General features: G+C 40.9%; 1 protein-coding gene across 1 annotated transcript in view; it reads left to right on the top strand.

Annotated features, from left to right (window-relative positions):
* Positions 1-8,106: 8,106 nt before the first annotated feature.
* grm5b (glutamate receptor, metabotropic 5b) overlaps positions 8,107-25,309 on the top strand; it is a 53,842-nt gene continuing 36,639 nt past the window's right edge. The window contains 5 exon segments of the mRNA XM_054620595.1: positions 8,107-8,259; positions 8,838-9,290; positions 9,507-9,621; positions 17,927-18,001; positions 18,492-18,666. Coding sequence (XP_054476570.1) covers positions 8,107-8,259; positions 8,838-9,290; positions 9,507-9,621; positions 17,927-18,001; positions 18,492-18,666 — 971 coding nt within the window.

Here is a 25,309-nt window from a genome sequence, read left to right on the forward strand (position 1 = left end):
ATTGTTAGCAGCCTGGTTGTGATGTTAATTAGAGAAGGACAATATATGGACATATTCATAATGAAGGCTGGTACATTACCACTTTTTCATTGGAAACTGAAACATTACAACTCATATTGGAAGAGCTCAAGTACTGTGTCATGGAAAATCGCCATTTAATTTGATTAATGTGTACCACTCTGTTGGCTGTTTGATTGAATATGTGACTTTATGATTTTAAGACAGCTGCTGGAATGCATCATTAACTTTAGTCTCTGTGAGATTATACAGTCTGAAGAGCAAGGCCAGGTACCGTCTGGCCCTCAGGTCCCCCGTGTCCTTCAGAGGATCCAGCTCTTGACTCCCCAGCTTTAGCTCACACACACACAGAGAGAGAGAGAGAGAGAGAGAGAGAGAGAGAGAGAGAGAGAGAGAGAGGTCAGGGTTAGTAAGACTATCACTGCATCAGCTAAAGCCGTGTCCAGCCTGTATGTGTGTGTGAGAAAGACAGTGTGGGAATTGATGTAGATGTGTGTGTGTGCGTGCTTGTGCAGCCTATATCTATGCTCTTTTAATGGTCTGCTAATCCCAAATGCATTTGGCTGGCAACTTAATCCGAGGCTTGTCGAAGCCAAGCTCTAAACCCCTTTCTATCCCCCCCCCTCCCCCTTCTCCCTGTCTCTCCCTCGATCTCTCATTCTTTCTCCAGGGCTACTCTCAACCAATAGGCCTGTATCTCCAGATGGTATCTTGGAGGTAGGTGTGATATCGAGGCAGAGAGAGAGAGAGAGAGAGAGAGAGAGAGAGAGAGAGAGAGAGAGAGAGAGAGGGAGGATAGAGGGAGGGAGAGAGGAGAGAGGGGGGAGAGAGAGAGAGAAAGAGAGAGAGGATGACCTGTGACGACAGCCGAGCATCCTCATTGGAGGCGAGAGAGAGAGAGAGTCAGAGAGAGGAGGACAGGGGGGGGGGGGTTCATTTGTTGCCATAGTGAAAAAGTAGATTACCGACCGACAGCATGATGCGCTGATGGACTCGTGAGGGATGCTGTGTTTCTCCAGGGGCATTCACCTGTCCTGCAAACAAAGGTATGAAACTTATATTTATATATGGTTTGACCGAGTAATGACAATTTCTCGTGCTTTTGTTTCTCCTAAAGCAGTCAAGTTCATGCATGGGGATGCATCTCAAAGTGGCTACAACCAAGGGGCTGCATAAAACACATTACAGACAGTCACTTCTAAGATATTCCTGTGAGAAAAGGGGTCTATAATCTACTCACTGGGATCTGAAAGCGACATATGATTTTTTTTTTTTTTTAATCTCCTATAATTCCCTCCTTCAACTGCAGGCTACATGTAACGTCAGTGACGCGGTAGACTCCTGTTATCAAAAGTCGATTTATTTTAGTTTGCTAGGGAATATTGTTTAGTCCATTTGGTGATTTCCAAATAAATCCCCCAGAGTTGAGGAAAGCGCAAAAAAAAAGGGAAAGAGAGGTTTTTATCCCATAGCCTATTCATTTGTCATTTTTTTTTTTAATCATTGATTCAAATCAAGTAAAAATGATTAAACAACTCAAATTTGAATAGCCCGCAGTTAAATGAAACGTTACTGTGACATTTAAAACCAGGGTACACAAACAAGTATATATTTTCGTGCCAAACCTGGATAGACCTTCGTTGATGTCAGTGGCAGATTGATATGACTGGAGACGTTTGCAGGGAAGCAGGATGTTTCCATTAGATTTGTATTGATTGTTTTTTTTTTTATCTCTCATGATTTGATCTCCGTGGGTCTTTTAAGTGGACGCCAGGCGAAGCTGTAAGACTATAGGTTAATTGCTCTCCACTCCTGTGACGGCTATGAAACTTCAAAATGTTATCGATCTCCTCCGATGCGTCGTTATCCCAGCCCACAGTGTCACCTCTGATGTCTATGTGATCAGAGAGCGGAGACATGACGGTCCACCTACATACTACAAATCAGGCTATAAGAGGACCATGGATACAGCAGGCTATGTACAGGATTATCTTATCTTATCTTATCTTATCTTATCTTATCTTATCTTATCTTATCTTATCTTATCTTATTAAACTGCGTCCAGATGCTTGATCGATCAGTCTTTTTTTATTAAGTATAGGCAGAGGGACCAACAGGGAAATGAAGAAAACCAAACATGTGTAGAGAGATAGAGAGAAGACACTCTATCAAACAGATCAATAGCTCAGGTTGACCACACGCTGCTCTGTGCGTCTCTGTCTGCAGGCGCGACTTAATAAAGCCTGCCGACCTATGACCATGTGAACCTTCTGCAACACGCGTTGGAAACAGGATACTAAAAGTGCTGTAGCACATTATCATACAATTATTATCACAGCACAATTGTGTTTATATCTTAAATACGTTTTTGAAAACGTCTTCGTTCCATTGTTGACGCTATTTAGATAAGAAAAGGCTCACTTTTAATAAGTAGTGTGAAGACCACCTGATAGCTTGAATAGTCTTAAAACAAGGTTGTTTTATTCTGGTTGGTCCTCACTTCTCAGCACATCAGGTTGGAAAACATAAGATGAAGGACAGAAGGATTAAAAGCAAGACGGATGAGGGGGGGGGGGGGGAGACATGTTTAATAATCCAAACTGAAAAGACCAAAGGGATAGGAAGAAGGGAAGGAGAAGAGGAGAGAGGAGAGGAGGCTGACTTACATGAAAAGGTGGGGTGTTTGAGTGAAAGCAGAGCGGGGGAATGTGAGGGTGAACCTAGTAGAGAGGTGGGATGGGATGGGGTATGTGTAGAGAGAGACACGAGCGGGGAGAGGGGCTGAGGAGAGGAGGAGCGCACGAGACGAGAAGGGGGTGGGATGAAGGAGAGAGGTGTTTGGAGACAGGCTCAGGTGTGCGTGACTGGAAAACGGAGGGAGCTCGGAGGCTGCACAGCCATCAGACAGCTGCGGTGTGTTTGACAGTTGACATTGGGCTACATGTGTCCTCTGCGTTATTAACTTGCAGCCTAATTATCAAGCGGGACCGATCCAGTGACGACAGAGGGACATATGTTCATATAAGGTAAGAAATATATAACAGAAATATAGCCTGAATGAAAGACCACCGTGTTTCTTCACACTTATCCTCTCTACCCTACTCAATATTCTGCTCAGAGGGATTTTGTCGCACTTTGCTATTTTCTATTGTTCTTGCATTATTTATAAAGGCACTTACCTGCTGTAAGATCTAGCTTAGTTAAGCCTTGATTTAAATTCTAAGGTTATATACCCCGTGTCGGTGTAACCTAGTTAAAAAAAAAAAAAGAGCAGCCAGTTGCACTGTGATGTATTCAGAAGGAGATCCAGTCATGCCAATAAGACAGAGAGGGATCAGAAACCCGGGTTTTCATCTGTGCATGCTGTGCCTATGTTCATTTCAGACCGTGTCTCTGTCATGCTTTGCGCCACTCGCTTGTTTAAAAAAAAAAAAAAAAAAAGAATGTGTGTGTGTGTGTGTGTGTGTGTGTGTGTGTGTGTGTGTGTGTGTGTGTGTGTGTGTGTGTGTGTGTGTGTGTTTGAATCGGTGCAAATGATGGACTCTGATCTCCCATTGCGGTTGAGGGATGCAGCGCTGCGCCAGTCATTGTTGTTGTCGTCTCTGGGTTTGGTTTCTCCTTGGAGAGAGAGAGAGAGAGAGAGAGAGAGAGAGAGAGAGAGAGAGAGAGAGAGAGAGGCAGTTCGAGCAGACGCTGTGCGTGCATGCCATTGATTACTTATACCAAAAATGTCACATCAGTCAATTCATTCATATTTATATGGACGCTCTAGGAACATCAACGAAACCGCAGTAGAAAAAAAAAATCAAAGTATAACGATGAACGCTGAAAAAACGACGACTGAGAGGGATGGAAAGGGAGGCTGCAAGTACGTGTTGAAACATTGTCAGGACGAAGTGATCTAAGGTCAGAGCTTTGATTGGGAGAGTAGAGCACTGCCTCTGCAGCAGGTGAAGTCGTTAATGTGTCTGCACTCTCTGACGACATATACATGCATGCATTATCAAAACTATATATTCCCATATAGTCAACAGTTATCAACAGCACGTTTGCAGTGACATATTTTGGGTTATGTGGTGTGGCTATTGGATTCTGATGGTGTTTGACATCCTTCTACCCTCTGTTGTCCTATAAGGTCATTGTGTATCATACCTTATTTATTTAATGAGACTTGAGATGGAATGACGGCTGTAGCAGTCATGGGAAGACACACAAGATACACAAATCTGATTGTTGTGAGTGTTGGCGTCTCCTAGCCTCAGTGACATGGTCTGGGAACAGGGAACAGCTCCTAGTGGCACTTGGAGAATTCCAAAAACAAGGCAGATGTTAAACTTTAACGTGCTAAAACGCCTTGTTTCCTGAGGCTCAGGTGCAATAAATAGTACCTCTGTCCACTAGGGAACAAGAGGCATATGGAGACACATTGTCACATGCCCGCTCAGCAGAAGCCATCACTGTGAAAAACTGAAGCTCCCCAAAATACTGCTGCTTCCTTAAATTGTATACAACAGGAAAAGAGGAATGACCCATTTTAGTTGTCAGATAATTATTTCAGAGAACATTATGAAATGGTCTCAGTTCATGGTGTCATTTTTGTCTTACTTTAATTTTCCTCATTTAATCTTTCAAAATATGCAGTAAAAAAGTTTTTACAATCAAAGATCAAATGATGAAAAGAGAAACTCCAGACGCTGCCCCATCATTAATTACTAACACAAATGTCTGCGTCAAGAGGAAATAGATGTGTTGTGGAAAATTGATTCTTTCAGATAAATTGTAATTGTTATTGTCTCTGTCTAATGCGTAGTAAATTAAAAGGCTTTCTCAACACATAAAACAGTGTGTCAGCACCAGCAGCTCTAATGAAACTGATTGAATTAAAGCACGACAGAGAGGGAGGGAGCATGTTTGTCTCTTCCTATGTTGTCTGTTTATGTCTGTGTAGAACTTGATTTGGGAGGTTTTATAATGCCCTAGTGCGTAGTTTGGATAGAACTAGTGATATAAATGCCTAATGGCGTGTGCGAGATGTTTGTTCAGGGAATGAGGATGTTATTTTATTTTCCCTTTCAGCGACAGATAAGGCCTACGCAACAAGATAGAGACACAGAGTGAGAGCGTTACAGAGAGACACAGCATGTATGTGACGGAGTGTGTGAGAGAGGCAAACTGGAGGATTGCAAATTAAATGGTGTCTTGTCGTAGGGAGAGAGAAGCGTGTTTGTGAAATGATTTTGGTGAGTGGGAATGTGTCTAAGATGAGTTGGCAGTGTAATTTGAAGCGAGGAGAGTTTAAAAATCATTTTTTTTTACATTAATGTGCCAGTAGATATGGAGAGACACAATTGCGTCATTGGTAGAGACAGTGTGTGTGTGTGTGTGTGTGTGTGTGTGTGTGTGTGTGTGTGTGTGTGTGTGTGTGTGTGTGTGTGTGTGTGTGTGTGTGAGAGAGAGAGAGAGCTGAGTCTTGTTTGAATTGTTCATTATTCGAGCAGCAGTTAGCCCTGTTGCCATCCTGACACTGTCATGTTAATTACGTTCAGTGAGAATCTCTGTCCCTTGATGCTTCTTTTTTATCTCTCTCTCTCTCTCTCTCTCTCTCTCTCTCTCTCTCCTTCTTCTGTTTCTTTTCTTATCTCCCTTCCTGGCTCTTATCTTTCGTCCTCTACCTCTTTCTCCACAGCCGTGAGATTGTGTTGTTCTCCATGCACTTCCACCTTCTCTTCCTCCCCTCCACCTTTAACTCTTCCCTCTCCTCACCCCATCTTCCCTCATCCTGTCTTTGCATCTAATGCGTTTTGTTTACTTTATTTCTATATTTCACTACACTCCTCCTTCATTTTTCCTTCCCCCCCTTTCTCTCCCTCCACCCCTTTACCCACCCAGCTACCCACCAACATCCGTGTCACATACTAGATCCTGTTTTGCATAAGCAGTGGATGCCATCGTCTGCTGTCTAAACTGTCCCAACTCCCCCGCTGTTCACGGTCAATTAAAACTCTCCATTGCAGTAAGTTATTTGTGTAGCTCTGAGGTTAAGCAAATTATAAGACTTGCTTATAAAAGGGATGGCTACTTTAAAGTTTACTCAGAAGGTGGAAACTGATGCCCCCCCTAGCTTTACTGACTGTTAAACAGGTATCCTTGGTGTGTTTCTTGTAGATTGATGTGTCCTGTATGTCTGTTTGAATCATCCCCTTGGAGATTGGCCACATTTTGCAAAAGGGTTTCTTCACTGTTACCTTACCTCTATAATTCCTTTATAATTTATAACAAGGAACTTGCAATGGTCTACTTTCTGTCCTAGAACAAAAGGAATACAAAATACCCCTGAATGCACATTTTTTTGCCAAGTTCGCTGTTTCAGTCTCCAAAACAATTTATACTGTAATGATAACAACGAAAGGGGGCCCAATTTGGAGAGAACACCCAGAAGCGAGAGGCAAAGTAATACCATTTAAACAGCAGGAGAATAAGGTGTAACATACCACGTTTGATTAGGTTAGCGTCAAGGGGCAGACACTTGAGGATGGACATGGAGTTTTCTTTGGTGCTCATCATGGCTTTTACAATCTTCAAGATCCATAAGAAGAATAGATTAAAGAAATAAATATGACTCCCAGTCGTTTTATGTGACTTTCTTGGTGTAGTAGTTTCACGAGTGAGTGCTGTATAAAACTTGTAAGACAGGCACATATTCCTCACAGCAGCTGTAAAGTGTGATATGACGTTGCGGTTATGTTATTGATATTACGCGGACACAGTGGTGAAGATGACCACTCTGCTCAGGTTACAGTGATTTAGAGCTGTGCAACCAGGAATAGAGCAAGGCCGCAGAGCTGGGCCAGAGTGTGCAAAGCCTCGATACATAAATCAAGACTACGGGTCTGGAGCCGATTCTCTAGTCGTCATATTAAGCTTCATTAAGGACCAACAGTAACAGCTCATTATGTTGGTCACTGTAAGGGCTGTTGCAATGGTCATTATGTTGATTTTATTTGCACAGTTTGTATCCCCATTTCAACCTCCGTAAATTGAGAGAGAAAGATATGAGCATATCAGGTTTTAATTTAGATAGTTTTCTCTAGTAGTAGTAGCTGAAAAGACAAGGTGTGAATGAAAATGGGTCAGTCTTTGGACCTTATTTATATAAACATGTTTGGATTTCATTTTAACTTGACTGAAGGTCTTATTTCCCCAACTACCTGTGTTTAATGAAAATATGGTGTACTGATCTGCAGTTTATTGGAGATTTATTGAATAATAGACAATATATTGGAGATTTATTGAATAATAGACAATATAGTTGTTACTGTATTACCCCGTTTTCAATGCAGCATACAATATGATAATGTAACTTCTCTTAATGCATATACAACACACATTTATGTGATCCCATCCATATCCAACTGGGAGCTGATGAGAAAGTTGAAGTGTATTTAATCACAGATTATATATATATATATATATATATATGTATGTATGTATGTATGTATGTATGTATGTATGTATGTATGTATGTATGTGTATATATATATATATATATATATATATATATATGTTTGAAACGGTCTGTCAAACTTAAGCAAAAATAGGAGACTGTCTACAGAATGTGATTATTGAATAAGTTATTAGATCAAACTAGTAAACACCAAACAAGCTTGAGTTGCCAGCGTGCTACTAAGAAGTTCAAATTCTAACATTAAGTCTTTTCTGCACACAGGTTTATGTGAACATGTCTGTCAGTCACCCGTTACTGTGGAGACCAACTCTACCTTATATTTGGGGGAGCTCGAAGTTCTTTCATCCAATGAGACTAAGCCCACATTTTCTTTTGAATTTCCCAGGTTGCACTGCTGCACCTGTCCCAGCTGTTGCAGTGATGGTCCCACCTTGAAATCTGAAGGAGAGAACGACAAGTCACCAGAAAGGAATACATTGTAATCATCCGTTCTTAAAAAGACTCCTCTGTGCCACAAGCTTCTGCCATGGCCAGGAAAAGTGTTTCTCGGACAAGTAGTTTCCTGTGACGGCTCTACGCAAACTTTGCGATCTGCTTCTCGTTTGTTACCTCAACGGACCAAGATGATGCTTTGGCTGCTAGTAGCTCAGTCCATTTGGATTGGATCTTATCAAGCTGACTCTGCCCCATCCGAACGGCGAGTTGTAGCACACATACCTGGTGACATCATCATTGGAGCGTTGTTCTCTGTCCATCATCAGCCTCCCGCTGACAAGGTAATCTTGTGTTTTTGCGTCTGTGTATGTCTGCAGGATGGTTTGTATGTCATAGGTATAGTAATTCTGTTTTTGTGAATGTAGATCTTGTATAATGCAATGTGTAATCCTAACAGGATTTGAAAGAAGCAGTTTGAAAATGTTACAGAAGTTAAAACAGAAAATGGATAAAATGAACTTCAGAATAATTATTGGAGATCATTTTTGGGCAATCTATTGGACAGAGGGTTATGATGCTGCTCTGCTTATTAACATTTAATTTGTAGAGCAGGTACCTCCGTGCGAGTCCATGAACCTTCAACCTCCACTTGCTTCCCCAGGAACCTATTTGACATTTAAGCTTTTTTCCATCTAACTATTAATATTTGCAAATAGGAAAAAATAACTCTTTGAACATGGCCATGTGAATGTTAAACCAATATAAGCCAAGCAGTCACACCACAATGTGTTAAAGCCCAAGTTTAAAAATGTGTCTGAATAATGAATGTCATCATCATTAATCACAACATTTAGACAACATTGCTATCTAAATGCCAGTTCAATTTCACTTGATTTCTTCCTCCACCCTGTATGCACAGGTACATGAACGCAAGTGTGGTGCGGTGCGAGAGCAGTATGGCATCCAGAGGGTGGAGGCCATGATGTACACGCTGGACCGCATCAACACTGACCCGCACATCCTTCCCAACATCTCCCTGGGCTGCGAGATCCGGGACTCCTGCTGGCACTCGGCCGTGGCTCTGGAACAGAGCATCGAGTTCATACGGGATTCGCTCGTCTCCTCCGATGACGCCGAGGAGTGGGGTGGAGGAGGTTCCTGGGGAGGCGGAGGAAGAGATGCGGCAGGAGGTGGAGCAGCGACGATGAAATGTGCAGACCCCTCTGCTACTCCAATGCGGGGGAAGAAACCCATCGTGGGTTTAATTGGTCCAGGGTCAAGCTCAGTGGCCATCCAGGTCCAGAACCTTCTACAGCTGTTCAACATACCACAGATTGCCTACTCCGCCACCAGTATGGACCTCAGTGATAAGGTGAAGCCATGTACCAGTAGGCAAAGATCTCGGCCATTGAAGTTGTACAGATGTAGGCTCATACATTTTTAGAGGGAGAACTGGAGAGAGAATGTATTACTGCTACTTTAATGCAACTTTAATTTAATTATGTAGAATTAAAAATGTACTTCACTGAATGTTCTAGATGCTCCTGTATAACTCTGCCACTCATTGATTTTACTTCCACTCTTTCAGAGCCTTTATAAGTACTTTATGCGGGTGGTGCCTTCGGATGCCCAGCAGGCAAGAGCTATGGTGGACATTGTCAAGAGATACAACTGGAGCTACGTGTCCGCTATACACACTGAAGGTACAACCACCTACACACTCTGTCTCTGACTTTTAATCTTCTCTTCTCGGCTCAGACATGCACACACACACACACACACGTTTGTCTTTTCCTTTTTCTTGTTCTCTTGTTCTCTCTCCGCCTTGTTAAACTGCATTCTTGACTCCTCATTCCATGTATTTACCTGGATCTCATCCAGAGTGACTGCAAATAGATGGAACAGTAGTCAAAGTGGAAAGCAGAAATGTTCCTTTCAAACAGGACAGGAGTATTCTCAGAGGAAAGACAATGATCCAGATCAAAATTCCCAAATCCAGATATTTTGCAGCAACATAGTAGCAGAGAGGGATTGCTTTTTTTGAAGAGAAGTTTTCATCTTCATAACTTAAATATGATAAAAATGTAATTATTGTAGCCAGGTTGAAGATGGCTAGAAGCCAATAAGTTGATGAAGCTGTGGTATCCAAAAAACTGCAGTGTACAGTAGATCAGCAGGTAATTGCTGTAGTATAGGGAAATGAATGGGGTCACAAGAACATGTGGCTACCACACTGCCAGAAATAAGCATCTGGGGATAGCGGGGGGGACGGACAGACCGGAGAGCATGGTTGAAAGTAGATGGAGTGTCGAATGCCGTTGACCTCAAAGTAGAAGGTATCCTCACAAAAAGTATGCATGATTCCTCAATGATGAATGAAGAGGGAGAGACGAATAGATACCTGGAGAAGAATTGTGTGCTATAGACATAGAAAAATAATAATCATTTTGAGTTATATTTATTTGTTATAGGCATGGAGGTGTCCTGTACAAACTCACCTATTCACTCAGTCACTCTGAAGGAGGTAGTGTGTTGTGTCAGTTGGTTTACTTGTGGGAGATGTGGGACACCTACAAGAACTGGAGGACAATGCAAGAAAATCATGTGTGTTCACGGGTCCACTGAGAGAAGGCTTGTTGAACCTGAAGAGAGCGATATACACACACACACACACACACACACACACACACACACACACACACACACACACACACACACACACACACACACACACACACACACACACACACACACACACACACACACACACACACACACACACACACACACACACACACACATCGAGGGCTCTAGGTTCTGGCCTCTGGTTTTGCCTGAGGGCGTTACAGCAGCATTTGAGTAAGTGTGAGTATTAACGGTGCGCATGTATGTGAGTGCATACTGAATACTGAGAATGCATAATTGTGTTTGTGTTCATAAATAAGCAAAATATGTTGCAGCGATGCAGTAGTTGTAAATGAAAAAATGTCATTAATAATGAATAGGAGTTATCAATTGATAGATTTGTGCGTAGGAGTTATCTTCAGTTTAAGCCATGAAAGCAAGGACTATTAACATCAGTGTTATCATTCTCAAGTTAATGGTAAATTTCAATATCTGTCACCCTTGGCGTCACACACAAACACATACACATTGTATGCAGGTATTTATACATACTGTATATAACAGAGTAAACCCTAGTAAGAACACTGATTGATGCTGGGTAAACCTTGCAGCATTGTATTATCATTAACTCTTATTATTCCAATTGAAAATATAGAGGGATTTCTTTGCAAATGTATGAACACTTTTGCTAATCTGTCCACATTTGTTTATGTAAATGATGGGCGAAGGACAAATCACTCTGCATATCTGTCACAATATGGTGTCAGAAATTACATTTGTCTTGTGTGTGACATTTATTTCTACCTTCCTATGAGATCTCCAAATGAGTGTGTGTGTGCATCTGTGTGTGTGCGTGCAGCTATTAATCTTAGCGGCAAGACAGTGAGCGTTTTATGTGTAAAGGCATTTGTATTTGAGAGAGTGCTAGCGGTTGTGTGTGCAATTGTGTGTGTTTGTCAGGAACGTATTGAGTCTTAGCGTCTCCTCAGACAAGCGGGTTTAACCTTGGAACTGGTCCTCAAGGTTGACTGCTTCCTTTTCGCGAGGGATAGAGAGGGGGAGAGTGAGAGAGAGAGAGAGAGAGAGAGAAAGAGAGAGAGAATGAAGGGTTTATTGAGGAAAAGAGGGAGAAGACAAATGGGGAGATGAGGGACAAGGGATGAAGAGAGAATGGGGAAAGCCACGCAATGATAATAGGGCTAGAAAACCACAGAAGACCAAATACATGAGATCGATAAGAGAGAGGGTGCAGATTGAGAAAGAATGGGGGGGGGGGGGGCACTTATCAATTCTCTGCATTAACATTTTGCATCTCGAGGCTAGAGACGATGGAAGCTGATATGCAAGAAACTGCATAATACATGTAATATCAGCACAGTAATTACATCGACATAATGAAATCATATTATTGGACTGGGAGTATTGCTTTCTCATTTGGGAAAAATGTGTCATACATGCCAGAATTTTGCATGTAATGTGTGGATTTTACAACTGTTCCTGTTCCATTTGGTGAGCAAAGAAGTCTCTATGGCCTAGTTTGGTATCATCAGACAAATCAGACACAAAAGATAGATTGACGGATAGTCATTATTCAGTTCATACAGCAACTCAGATGAACTGTGTTACATAAAATGTGATTTAAAAACCTGAAAACAGAAAACAGGCATAACAACAAAATACTGTATGAATGTATGAAATTCTCATTGAGCTGAGGTCTGTGGGACTCTGCATCACTCATGGGAGGAATTTAAGCAGAACCACTGACGCCTACGCTTTAATAGACAGAGGAGGAGTTGTAAACTCTTACAGTTCCCGGAATATAGTTTTTGTAGAGCACCTTGGGGAGACCGGCCTGTAGCTGAAGGTGCTCAACTGCTTCACTAGTTGCTGTGATGGGAAAGGGAGGTGTGTGACATTATCCTTTGTCAGCATTCTTCTATAATCCACCAGCTTCCACTTCCTTTATGGCTCGTGTGGATATGAACTCTACTCTATAGATAAAATGTCTGCATATACTCTCCAATATTGATCACGGTCTGTTGTCAGTCTATCATAAAACAATGGTTGCAATTGGGTTTTGGTCTTCATTTAGTATTCCTCTGAAGAGAATCATGATCATACCCCACTGTGTCGCTCTTTCTGTGCCTCCGTTTAAATGCCCTCCATCGCTCTGTTTAGTTTAATTCAATTCAGCTCAAGGGGTTTTATTGACATGAAATGTGACATGTGTCACCCGAGCACGCTCTAACAGAAATTGATCAATCTCTCAATAAATCAAGATACCAACGTTCTCTCCACCTCTTCCTCTTAACTATCGCTCCCCTTCTGTCTTCTTCACTTTCTCCCATTTCTTCTTTCTATTTTCCACCTGCTCTGTTTTCTCTCTTTCTTTTCCCATTCAATTCAATTCAATTCAGTTTATTTTGTATAGCCCAGAATCACAAATTACAAATTTGCCTCAGAGGGCTTTACAATCTGTGCACATGCGACATCCTCTGTCCTTCCCTCACATCGGCACAGGAAAAACTCCCCTAAAAAACCCCTTTAACAGGGAGAAAAAAGGAAGAAACCTATGGGAGAACGACAGAGGAGGGATCCTTCTCCCAGGACGGACAGAATGCAATAGATGTCATGTGTACAGAATGAGCAGCATAACAGTTCTTAGATACAACACATTCAATGTATATGACATAAATGATTCATATAATAAGACTACTTATAATAACAGCAGCAATTATTACAGTAGAATTATAGCCATGAAAATAGGGATAGTAATGTGACTAATAATAATAATCGAAGTAGCAGTGGGTGTCAGTCGGCTCACAGCAGGAGGCACGACTACGGTCCAGGTACCACAACGACACAACCATCATCCCTCTCTCTCTGTCTCTGTAGCATGACATGCCCTGTGCCTATTTAACTGCCATCGCCTGCACAGGATTGAGGAAGATGAAACTGGGATGGGTTGGGCAGGGCAGTGTATAGAAAGGTATAATGAATGACCAGAAAAGCTCACATATTTATTGTTGTCTCTGGCAGTGTCGCCTACGGGTGAAGATTCAAAGTGGGTCATGGGCTAGTTTTGGTGGGTCCCCATATTACAAGAACATTGTGTTTTAATGAGCCCAGGTCACAGGACTTTATCTACTCAAATAGCCTGATATTGCAGAACTCATGCTCTGGGAATCCATTGAATGGCTTCTGTTAAGATAGATTAGAGATTTCCTATCGGCACAGATGTTAGTGAGGTCATTAAGAGAGAAAAAATGTCTGAGCTGTTGCCATGTTCAACCCGGTTAAAAGCATTTACCAGAGAAGATATGTGTGCTGGGAAACAGCTAACTAAACCATATGCAATTACCTCCACCTGTACATGTATATGAGACATGCATGCATCAGTGCAAATAGTGTGCACTGATAGCGTATGTTTACTTGTTTGTTTCTCAGTAGGTGTATGTATTTACAAGAAGGGTTTCTGGGCACATATTTCTAGAACCAGAGTTTGCTCTTTGGCATAAAAGCATGGCGCAAGTAGAGTTGGTTATGGTTAATAAAACTGCTATGCATCCTGCCTAAAGCCTGGAGCTATTTTCAATGCAAAAAAATGGGATTACAGACATGCACATTTCATCTGAATTCATGAAAATAAATACCACCGCTATTTGTAATGAGGAAGAGTCTAAACATTCTACTGGCTAGAGACCCCTTTAGGTCACTTAGTTTTTCTCTCTGCTAATATTACTCAATTAGCTGTTTGAACTGAGCCACTAACTGACATTACAGGCCTGTGGGAAAACTTGTACATACGATAAATATGTTTTGTTAGAATAAACTAATTGGTAGTTGTGACCACAGCCTCTGAGAGTTTGCCGTCTGATCCGCACGCTACGGAATAGGTTTGCAACACTCATTGAGTGAGTAATCACATTTCCTAATTTTATTCATGAACTATTGAATGACAGAAAATGTATCGCAATTACAGTATTCTGATAATCAAATGATTTTTGAAGTTTCTTTTTTCTAGCCAAAGGGATAAACATGTGGTGGTTCCAGCCTCTCAGTTGGAAGGACTTTCTCCTTTTCTGGGTTTAACATAATTGTATCCTGAATATTTCAGAGTGATAGACTGTTTGTGGGAAATAAACAAGTCCCCTGAAGACAATCATTTAGGCTTTAGGAAATTGTGATGGACATTTCATGCTCTTTCTAGACATTTTTTGGACCAAACGATTAACCGATTAATCGACAAAATAATTGACAGATTAATCAATAATGAAGACTGATACTGCTACAAACACAAATACTTTGTGCTGAATAAGTCGGTGTGTGTGCTGATGCATGCTGTTATGTATACGTGTGTGTTCTATTAGCCATGTTATTCTGTAATCTTGTCCTACTCTGTGTTTGACACAGTGTGAGTGTTGGTGAGCATCAGCTCCAGGGAATTACCGTGTTTGTGACATTCAGCTGCACATTGTTGTAGCACTCCAGATGTGACATGCGGCGGTGAGTGCTTTGGTGAGGAGGGAGCAGAACTGGGAGAGGACGAGAAAAAGGAGAAGGATTGTCAGGAGGCGGATGAGAGGGCAGGAGGATACCCTTTACCTAATAATGTTTTTCGTTTTTTAGTGCATGTTGTTTTTCTCTGGGTGAAGCTGTGACCACAGTGTTGAAAAGAAGAAAACGGACAGAGAAGGGAGAGGGGGAGAGGGAGGGAACATGTAATTGCATGTAATAGACCTGATAAGAGTGACAAGTGGTTGAGGGTGGTAATTGAGAAGGATGGAGGAAGGGTGAGGAGGAGAGTGGAGGGATGGAAACAATGGGAGAAAAGACACAGAAGGACCTGTCTCTGTGTCTTAAAAGGTACTGCCTGATTTACTGCTACGAGAAAGCAGGGGTAGAAGAAGCAAGTAGCTAGAGGAGGAGGAGAGGGAGCTCCACGGAGGGCAGGAAGAAGACTTTTCAGCTTTGCATTTGATTGTATGCTGTAATTTACTGCAATATATGAGATGAATAACAAGTTGAGGAGGAGAGATGAGAGAAGAAAAGGGTAGGGGGGCATACATGTGAGGAGCACACAGTGAGAAAGGATTTTTGTTCTTTATTTTTTAATCTTTCATCTTTTTCTGAAAAAAATACTTTAAGCTGTTTTTGTTCTTTTTTGTTTATCATTGTAATGATAGATTAAGATATAGGGATTTTATAGACACAGCTTTGTAGAGTATACCAGCAAGAGGTAAAAAGGACAAAAGCACAAAGGGGTAAAGGGGTATAAAGAAAACAGAGTGATGTTGTGAATGTGCAATCTCTGTGCTGGATGTCCCAGTTGTTTCTTTCAGACAGAGGTGATGAAACAAAGCAAGTCACTACATGCATAGTATGTGAGGTGTTTGGCTCCAAAGATGTCATGGTCACTATGGAGCTACACAGGAGAAAACAGCAATAGTGTTGATGAATGAAAGGTATAATTTAAGGCAACAGGGAGTACGTGGTCAAGGTGAATTGAAGTTAGGAGTTGCAGGTTTCAACTGCTGAACTGAACTTAGAGACTTGGAAGTGAAGGGAGTGTAAGATTCTGTGTTCATTTTCACTCTGCTTTGCATGTATAGTGTATTTAATTACAGTTGATATTTGACGTGGATTACATAGGGACACGCTCGACATATGAGGTACCCTTTAAAAATCAGGTTTATTGGGGGTTCAGTAGTGAAGAAGAGCGGACAGACTGACTCCTATTCTGTTTGGTCTGGAGTCCACATTGATGATAAACTGATGAATGTGTGTCTGGGGGTGATTTTTATATTTTGGTAGGGATGGGAGCATAAGTATCTGTGTGAGAGTGTGCTAGTAATATAAAGTAGCATGGAGTACATGTGTGTTTGAGATATTGAGAGTAAGAAATGGAGTGATAATGAGACACTATAGGCTTACTGAGTGTGTGAGAGAGAGACAGAGATGTCTCACACATAAATCCCTTTTGAGACCAGAGTGAAGTAGGTTACAAGCTTTATCGATTTTGATGATGGTAACAGTATGAATGTGTGCGTGTGGGCATGAGTATCTCTGTATGTGTGTGTGTGTGTGTGTGTGTGTGTGTGTGTGTGTGTGTGTGTGTTGTGTGTGTGTGTGTGTGTGTGTGTGTGTGTGTGTGTGTGTGTGTGTGTGTGTGTGTGTGTGTGTGTGTGTGTGTGTGTGTGTGTGTGTGTGTGTCAATGTGTGCAAGGGAAGGACTGTCTGTACCATCTGTCTCCCATTCCTCTCACTGAGACACTAATTACAGGACTTTACTCACCACACTCCACCACACTCACACACACACACGGACTACACACACACACACACACACACACACACACACACACACACACACACACACACACACACACTGAGATGCAGTAGCGGTCAGGGATTGTGGGATGTGTATATTTCCTCTCCCTCTCTTTCCCCTTTTCTCTCTGTGTGCTTTCCTTTCCTGCCATGATTTCCCTTATCTCTATCCTTCCTTCACTCTATCTCTAACACTCTTTCTCCTTGACCTCTTCTTTTAGCCGCATCACTTTAAGCAGAGCACAGATTAATAATACCTAATTAGACTGCATTATATCGTTGATAATTTACAATAAAAAGGACGAAACATTAGAAGATGTAATAACCTCATTGAGTAAAAAAACAAAAACACTGGTAAAAAAAAAGGTTAATGAAGAGATAATTTATGTTTTCTTCCGTCAACAGAGAGTAGAGGGAAGAGATAAAAGGGAGAGGAAGAGAAATTAAAGAGGGGAATCCTATCATATTCTTTGCCAGTCTGTACAACCATTCATTAGCATAAATTCCAGGTCACCCACTTTCTCTGGCAAAGAAACGGGTGCCACACTGGGGAGATGCTTTCTCTGACATAAATTTGAGCTTTCATGAGTGGAGCACTAGCAGGCAAGTTACTGTAGTGGGCATGTTTTTGAAAATCAGAAGGGATCAGGTTTTTAAATGACATCTTTTCCACCCAAAAATATTGTTTATTAGGGAGAATACACTATTTATGATAGCACATGTCCTCTTTCGGTTAGCACAAGTCAGTCTAAACTTGAATTCAATTAATTGTGTTTATTTTCATTCTGTAAATCTTCCTTTGCATATGGAAGTATGTATATATGTCTCTATCCATCTACATATCCATCCATGTTTATCTGTTACTTTAATAGAATCAATAATGCTCATTGGCTACAGGTTGCCCCTTTCTCCATTTGTTTATCCATCCGTCTATGTATCTTTACACACATCCAGCCATATTCCTCTGCTTTCAAACAGTTTTTTGAATAATATTAAAACAAAAACTGAATTATTTAAATGTCCCTCACCCTTCCCCTTTTTGTGGTTTTCCAGGCAACTATGGTGAAAGTGGGATGGAAGCGTTCAAGGACATGGCAGCCAAGGAGGGCATCTGTATCGCCCACTCTGGTAAGACACTCAGGTTAAGATATCCACTGTAAACTAAGCAAAATATTTATTCCAAACATACAGAAAATTGTACTCGAGTTAGAAACTGCATTGATTTTTTTGTGGGTGTACAGTTGGTGTAAGGGGTTTGTTAGTATTTTCACATAAACGACAATAAGCAGCACTTGTATCTAATTACGTTTGTACTTCTTATCAAACGAGGACACAATGGTGTCAGCAGTTGAAATATATGTACCTGCTATCAGAGCTTACAGACATCTACTAAACAAGAAGAGTGTATTTAACAATAAAGATCGGCCTGTTCTATTACCTTGTTTTCACACCGTGGTTGTCAGGTGGTTGACACTTGAGCACAATAAAATAGACAAACTGTGACAAAGCAAACCCCAAAAGAAACTCAGCACTTCACAACACATGAAGCAACAGAGATCCAAACATTACCAATCCGTCACAGACCATATTTGTGTTTTTTCTGACATGTCATTCTCAGGTAAAATCTGGAGCAATGCTGGAGAGCAGAGCTTTGATCGGCTGCTGGAGAGACTGAGGGGCCACCTGCCTAAAGCCAGGGTGGTGGCATGTTTCTGTGAAGGCATGACTGTCCGCAACATCCTCATGGCCATGAGACGGCAGGGACTGGTAGGAGAGTTCCTGCTCATCGGCAGGTCAGTGGAGCTACAAAGTTATACTGTATTATTTAGAGCAGTGGTATATTTCAATACTAAAGGGATATACATTACAGGGTTTTCCCCTGGAAATTATTTACATGATTGAGATGTGTCATTGGGTCCTTGATTTCCTCTGTTTACTCTTTGGGTCTTGTTCAGGTTTTGGAAAGTTGAGGGGAAAAAAATCTGTTTTTGATGTTACATAGCCAGGTAGCTATATTCAAACTGTGTGATCCATTAGGGATTTCAGCCACTAGATGTTTTTTAGGGGCAGATGGAGAGGCAAAGCTGTGGCTCTGTGCTCTTCTCTAATAAAACTCTTATGAGATCCATTGATAATTATAAACACAGAGCTATTAACATTAAAATAAGAAGAGTCCAGCTGGTAAATATACACTACTAATTTCAACCAAGTTCTGAGTTATAAAATTTGCATCCAGCTGCTGATTATGAAACTTCAAAGTAACTTCAACCTTGTCTTTGACCTGCAGTGCTGGTTGCATTTTCCCACATTTCTTAGTTATTCTGCACACATCTCCAGATGATGGTGACTGATTTAGTCCCGAATATATTGCCCAACTGAAAAAACTAGATTTTGTAGCATATTGTTTTTATTAATTAAGTAGATGACTGATAATCATAATGGAACAATCACTGTAATTAGCTGAACCGAGTAAGAGAGATTCAGACGTTTTCTCTCTTGTAATCAGTTTAATTTGTTTATTCCATAAATGTGTATTCATTTTTTTATGTTATTGGATGAGGTCATTTATTCAGTGGAGATGGCCTGCTTCTGCTACAGAAGTGTGCTATATAATGTTTACTTCTATATCGAGTTTTAGCCAGGGTTCGACATTACCACTGAACAACAGGTACATTTTATTCTGGCTGGTAAAACAAACTCTTGTTTGAGTCTACTTTGTTTAAATATCTCCTTTTCAAAGACATTCATTTGTCCAGTTCATTTTAAACCAAGGAACCTCTGTGACTTGTTAGTAGAAAAACAGCGTTTTTGCAATGCCTCTAAAAGAAGGTGGAGCAGAAGTCTCTGTATCACAAACATAGAGAAGCCTATTGAATGGTGGTAAATACCCAAATACATTGTACAGCCAAACTATACAGAAAGAGACATTGTTTCCCTTTTTACAGTCACAATAACGCACATGGACAGACACGCTGTTTTGAATTTCGGTGGTTTTAACTTTAAGCTTTGTTCTTGACTAGATGAGTTCCTCCTACATTTCACTTGCAAAAATAACCTTCCAAATGGGTTGTTTTTATCTACTTCTGTGCATGTGTGTATGTATATATATATGTGTGTGTGTGAGTGTATGTATGCATGTGTGTATATGATAATTTCTTCTAAACCCTTTAGTTGCCATGCCAACTGTGTAATAAACATAAGATGAATAATGATTGTAGCACCTATGCCAGCCAATATGCAGAGAACAAAATAGACTTTGAACAGATTGGACCCATATTCATGGTTTTCACATTATAATGCCACAAATGTAGTTCTATAAAATTCTATTCTATTCTTCCCGCAGTGATCTGCGCTGCGTAACTTCATCGTAGCCAGCATCATTTCTGTTGTCATCGCCACCACAATGTTCATTTTCATCACTCTCATCTTACTCATCATCATCATCTTCATCTGCATCATCATCGTCGTCATCCTGCTGAGTGTGAGGTAAAGTACTAAACCATTCACTGTTTTCCCTGCTGATTAGGTTATTCTTGCCATTATAGAGGACAGTGGAAGGAGAGAGAAAAAGATCATTTATCAGAGATAAATATCCCATCCTCATAGAATAAAAGGGAGGGATCATCTAAAGTCATAACTTTGATATCCTGTCACATGGTTGAGATATTTTTAAGTTGTGACTATTTACAATACAGATGTTTTGATGGATAGTTTCAGTTAACCCATCTGTTTTGAATGCTGGCCGGAAGCTACAAAACTGCCCCCCTCTCCCCTCCTGTAACAATTACTGTGTATGTGCCTTTGAGCAAAACATCAAATCTCCCACTGGTCATCTCTCATATATAATGGAAGCTATCAAATATGAATATGTGGAAGTGGATAAAAGAAGAAAAAAATGGCCATACTCAGTAGGTTAAATCGCTTAAGCTGTATTATTTAATATTATTTTCCCTTATCACCTACATACATAACTACGTATCTACTTCATCTTGAAAAAGCGGGCTGTTTTGCTGCTGTGTCGCTCATGGTGTGAACACAGCATAAGAGAGACTCTTTCCAATAAACCCAGGTTGGAAACTGTTGAGGATTCTCATACCTGTCACTGGTTTGTCATTGTTCCCTGTATTGGTTATTCAGAGCACCTGCATGAAAGAGAGTGGCATCAGGGGTATAGCGGGATTGTCTCTAACAATTCACTCTTTTGGTGAAGCTCGTTGCTGTCAGGTAAAAAGAAGCAGCTGGCCAAAAATAAGGAAGAAAAAAGCAAAAGGATTTGTGGATGAATACATGTGCATAAGAGACAAACAAATAAAGATAAAAACACCACTTCAGGCACATCACATTAGCTCTGAAATTTGGCATAGCAATTTGCTGTTTATTCCAACAACATTATTTGATATTAAATCTGAGTCGTGATCCTGGAATTTTAACTGCATAACCTGTTGCCAAATTGATATTACTTACCAAATTATTGCAAACAGTTTCCTTAAGTTATGCAGCACCATCTGGAAATCAGGAACAGTCTCATTTTGTAGTCAATGGTCACTTTTCAAATTCAAATTTCTTTATCTAAGTGAAAAAGAATTTCAATTAACTACAGCTCTCAAACCATTTTGCCTTCCACTTGTGTGAAGAAAATAGTTTCCTAAGGCTGAATATGGAACCTAGAGGCTTGTTAAAATAGTTTTTATGCAGTACAGTATATCTTGTAGTCCTCTGTCTCAGGCCAGTTTGTCTTGATTAGGTCGGTTAATTGAATATCAGCCTTTGTTAGCGTCAGTTTCATAAACGGACTGCAGTTGTAAATTGGAGATGGTCACGGGTGGGTGCCCTGCTCACTGGAGGTCTGTGGAAGGAACTTCTGATTCGCCCAGTTGGGCAGACACCCATTTAACACCTGGATAATTACATTACCACGAGAGCACACCAAAGATTATTCAGTAACCTAGGGCAGATAAGGATGGACATTAATAGAGCAGACTACTACAAGATCTCCAGATTGCATTTCTACTGTTGAAATGGGCTGTAATATACTCATCGGAGGTTCCTCTTGGTGGAAGATCTTGAAGTATGTGACCCCCTGTCACCAAGCAGTCATGTAGTGTGAAAACCAAAACAACTTCAACACTTCCAATTACAAAACAGCAAGTTGTGTAGTGTGTACAGTGATCTGAAAACTTTGAAGGCTTGTTGTGTAAACTTGGCTTAATATATATGAGCCCACTGTTGATAATGACATTGACATAACTCTCCATAAACATTAACATAATATAAAAAGCCAGTTTTATTTAGTGCAGTGAAGACCTTAGAATGACAGCAGGAATACTGCTATTGCTGTTTATTTACATGAAAGTGAAAGTTTCAATTTTGTCAATTTTAAAAAGCTTCAGTAGATGCTCAGTTTTACTGTGTTAATTATTTTAGTTTTGTTATGTTAGTCTTCCAGAAATAATCTCAAAAACCCACATCAGCTCCTGGGGCTAACTACCACATCACAAACTATGAGACACACAGTCTGGATTTGGAGCCTGAGTGTATTGATTGCTTCTGTCCTATAATTCCTTTTTGTGCCAGCAGGCTACAGGCCCATTAATGAATAGCTAGGCTGAGATAAATATCTAGCCACACGGGACACACAAACACCCCCCCACCACACACACACACACACACACACACACACACACACACACACACACACACACACACACACACACACACACACACACACACACACACACACACACACACACACACACACAAACACTTATGGGCACAAATCTGTGGCCTCATGTCAATAGATTTTCATCATCTCCTTTCACAAATTCAAATAATGTCTTATCAATGGCACCTCAATTAATCGGTTTCAGCCGCCACTTGTAAAATTGCATTTCCTCCTGCCATATTTTGCAGACATACATACGATCCACCACCCGAAACGCATATTTATTTGTTCAAACACAGCTTCTTTATGATGATGCTTCTTTGGCAGGGCCCTGTAGCAATGGATAAATGCTGTCTGATTTATTAGTCTAAAAGTATCACAAACTGTTAATCCACTAAATGACATATTACAGAAAGATTGCAGATTTTGTGTTTTCATACACTGTACCAGACAAAATATAATTTACTGTATGTGTTAGTCTGTGAAGGGAATGTATAGATGTATGGCTCATTGGGCCAGGCATCACATACACACACACGCACACACACACACACACACACACACACACACACACACACACACACACACACACACACACACACACACACACACACACACACACACACACACACACACACACACACACACACACACACACACACACACACACACCTGCTTACACAAAATGTGCTGTCCTTCCTTGCAATAAATTTCCATCCTGGCCATGCAGGACAGCCAGTAGTAATTGCTATGACTTATCATACGGTTGACTTCACAGCAACAACATCTATGTATTTTATGGTCAGTCATTTCAGTTTGAAATATGTCTCCCTCCCAAGCACTGTTTCCCTTTTATCTGTTACTGTATGTCCACTTCTACATTTATAAATGGCAGTATTTTCTCATTTGGAGCTGTTTTGCAGCAAATGATTTCAGGGAAACTCTGTGCTGTGCATGTCCTTAAAAATTAAAAAACAGCACAAATTGGTCAAAAATTGCAAAAACAAATTATATAGCAATGTTATAGATTCAAACCAATGCATGTAAGTTTGCAACCCCACAGTTCAAGCAGTGCAGTTACATTTCCATGGCAGCCCACATGTTACCACCGCTGGATTCTCTGTGTTTTCACAAGAAGCAGATATTCAGACTGCGCTAAGGAAACGACTATACTGTTGAATGAATTGAAAGAGAATAGTTTGAATCAAAAATCAAAAAAAGCAGACTCTCTCCGGAGATCATCCAGCACAAGTCTGCACCCCTTCTGCCTGCTGTTGCCATGGAAATATCCCCTACCCTATTTGGTGGAATCCAGCATAGCAGCTGGGGTGATATGCAGCGCATGCGCAAGTGTTTATATGAAAGGCTATGTACATGTGTGGGTGAATCTACATATATGTGTGTGTTACTGTCAGGAAACGTATACAGATTTTTTTCTGTGGAGCTTACAGTCATATAGAGAGTGACATTAAATATTCATCACTGTTAGAAGAAAGGCTTATTGATAATGCTAATGGCCATTTCATTGACATTCTGATCAGTGCCTGAATACTTCTCTGCTGATCTTCTACCAACCTACTGCCCTCTCATCACTCATAACTATCTCAAATTTCTCATCTTTGTCTGACTCTTCCTCATTATTAATAATCGTTTCCCTTATCAGTTTGTTCCTTCTCCTTCCTCCCAGATGTGACTTTATCTCTTCGTCTCTCACACCGTCACTTTGTCCCTCTCTGAATCCAGCTGCCTGCGTTTTGTCAGAGTGTTGGAGTGTGATGTATGCGGACTGAGACCCTGAACTGGTCGTTTAACAGAGGTCAGATCCCTGCAGTGTCCCACTTCACACCACAGCTGTCTGTGAAGGCCGCACTTCCTTGTGGTTTTTAAAATTGAGAGAAATTTGTAAGAGAGAAGTTAAACGGAATCATGTGGCTCTGAGAGGTCCCAAAGCTGCACGCCTTTTCAAAATTGATTTTCTTCGGTTATTGTACACCTGCATGGCAGCGAGAGGAGATCAAAGACATAGTGAGGGCAGAGCAGGCAACCAGAGCGAGGAGGGGGAAGGAAAGATGCAGAAAGGCGAGGAATGGGAAAGATGGGTGGAAGAGAGGAGAGGTTAGCACTTGAGGGCAGAGCGGAGATGACAGGTATGTGTGTGTGTGTGTGTGTGTGTGTGTTTCTTTTTGTGTGGATGGCATTCAAATATAATGGTAATAAAAGATTTTGTGTCAGACATGAAAAGCAAATCGCTCACAGCAGGAGTGTAATTTACGTCTCACTGCCGGGTTTGAGATGTATCTGCCCATGCAACCACACATTAACACACAGAGGTGCTGCTACACACGCCTCACACATACTGTACATGCACACGCAAACACGGTCTAATCCAGTCTGTATTCTAGTATCATGTTAATTCAGCCCTTGATTAAAACAGGAGCTGTTTCATGTAATTTAATTGGTGAAACGATAGAAATTAATTCTGCTCTTTTTTTTCATAGATTTGCAATAAAAGAAGGCTGGTAATTAAACACAGGGGAATATGTAGAAAAGAATGATGGATGGAGATGGAAATTTATTTTTGCATTTGTGTTAGTACTTGTGTGTGAATGTGTGTGTGATTATGCAACGTCAGTGTTTATGAGTTTGTGCATCTTAGATATACAAATGTGAGACACTGTGTGTATGTGTGTGTGTGTGTGTGTGTGTGTGTGTGTGTGTGTGTGTGTGTGTGTGTGTGTGTGTGTGTGTGTGTGTGTGTGTGTGTGTGTGTGTGT

The sequence above is a fragment of the Anoplopoma fimbria genome, chromosome 1, assembly GCF_027596085.1.
Source record: "Anoplopoma fimbria isolate UVic2021 breed Golden Eagle Sablefish chromosome 1, Afim_UVic_2022, whole genome shotgun sequence".
NCBI lineage: Eukaryota > Metazoa > Chordata > Actinopteri > Perciformes > Anoplopomatidae > Anoplopoma > Anoplopoma fimbria.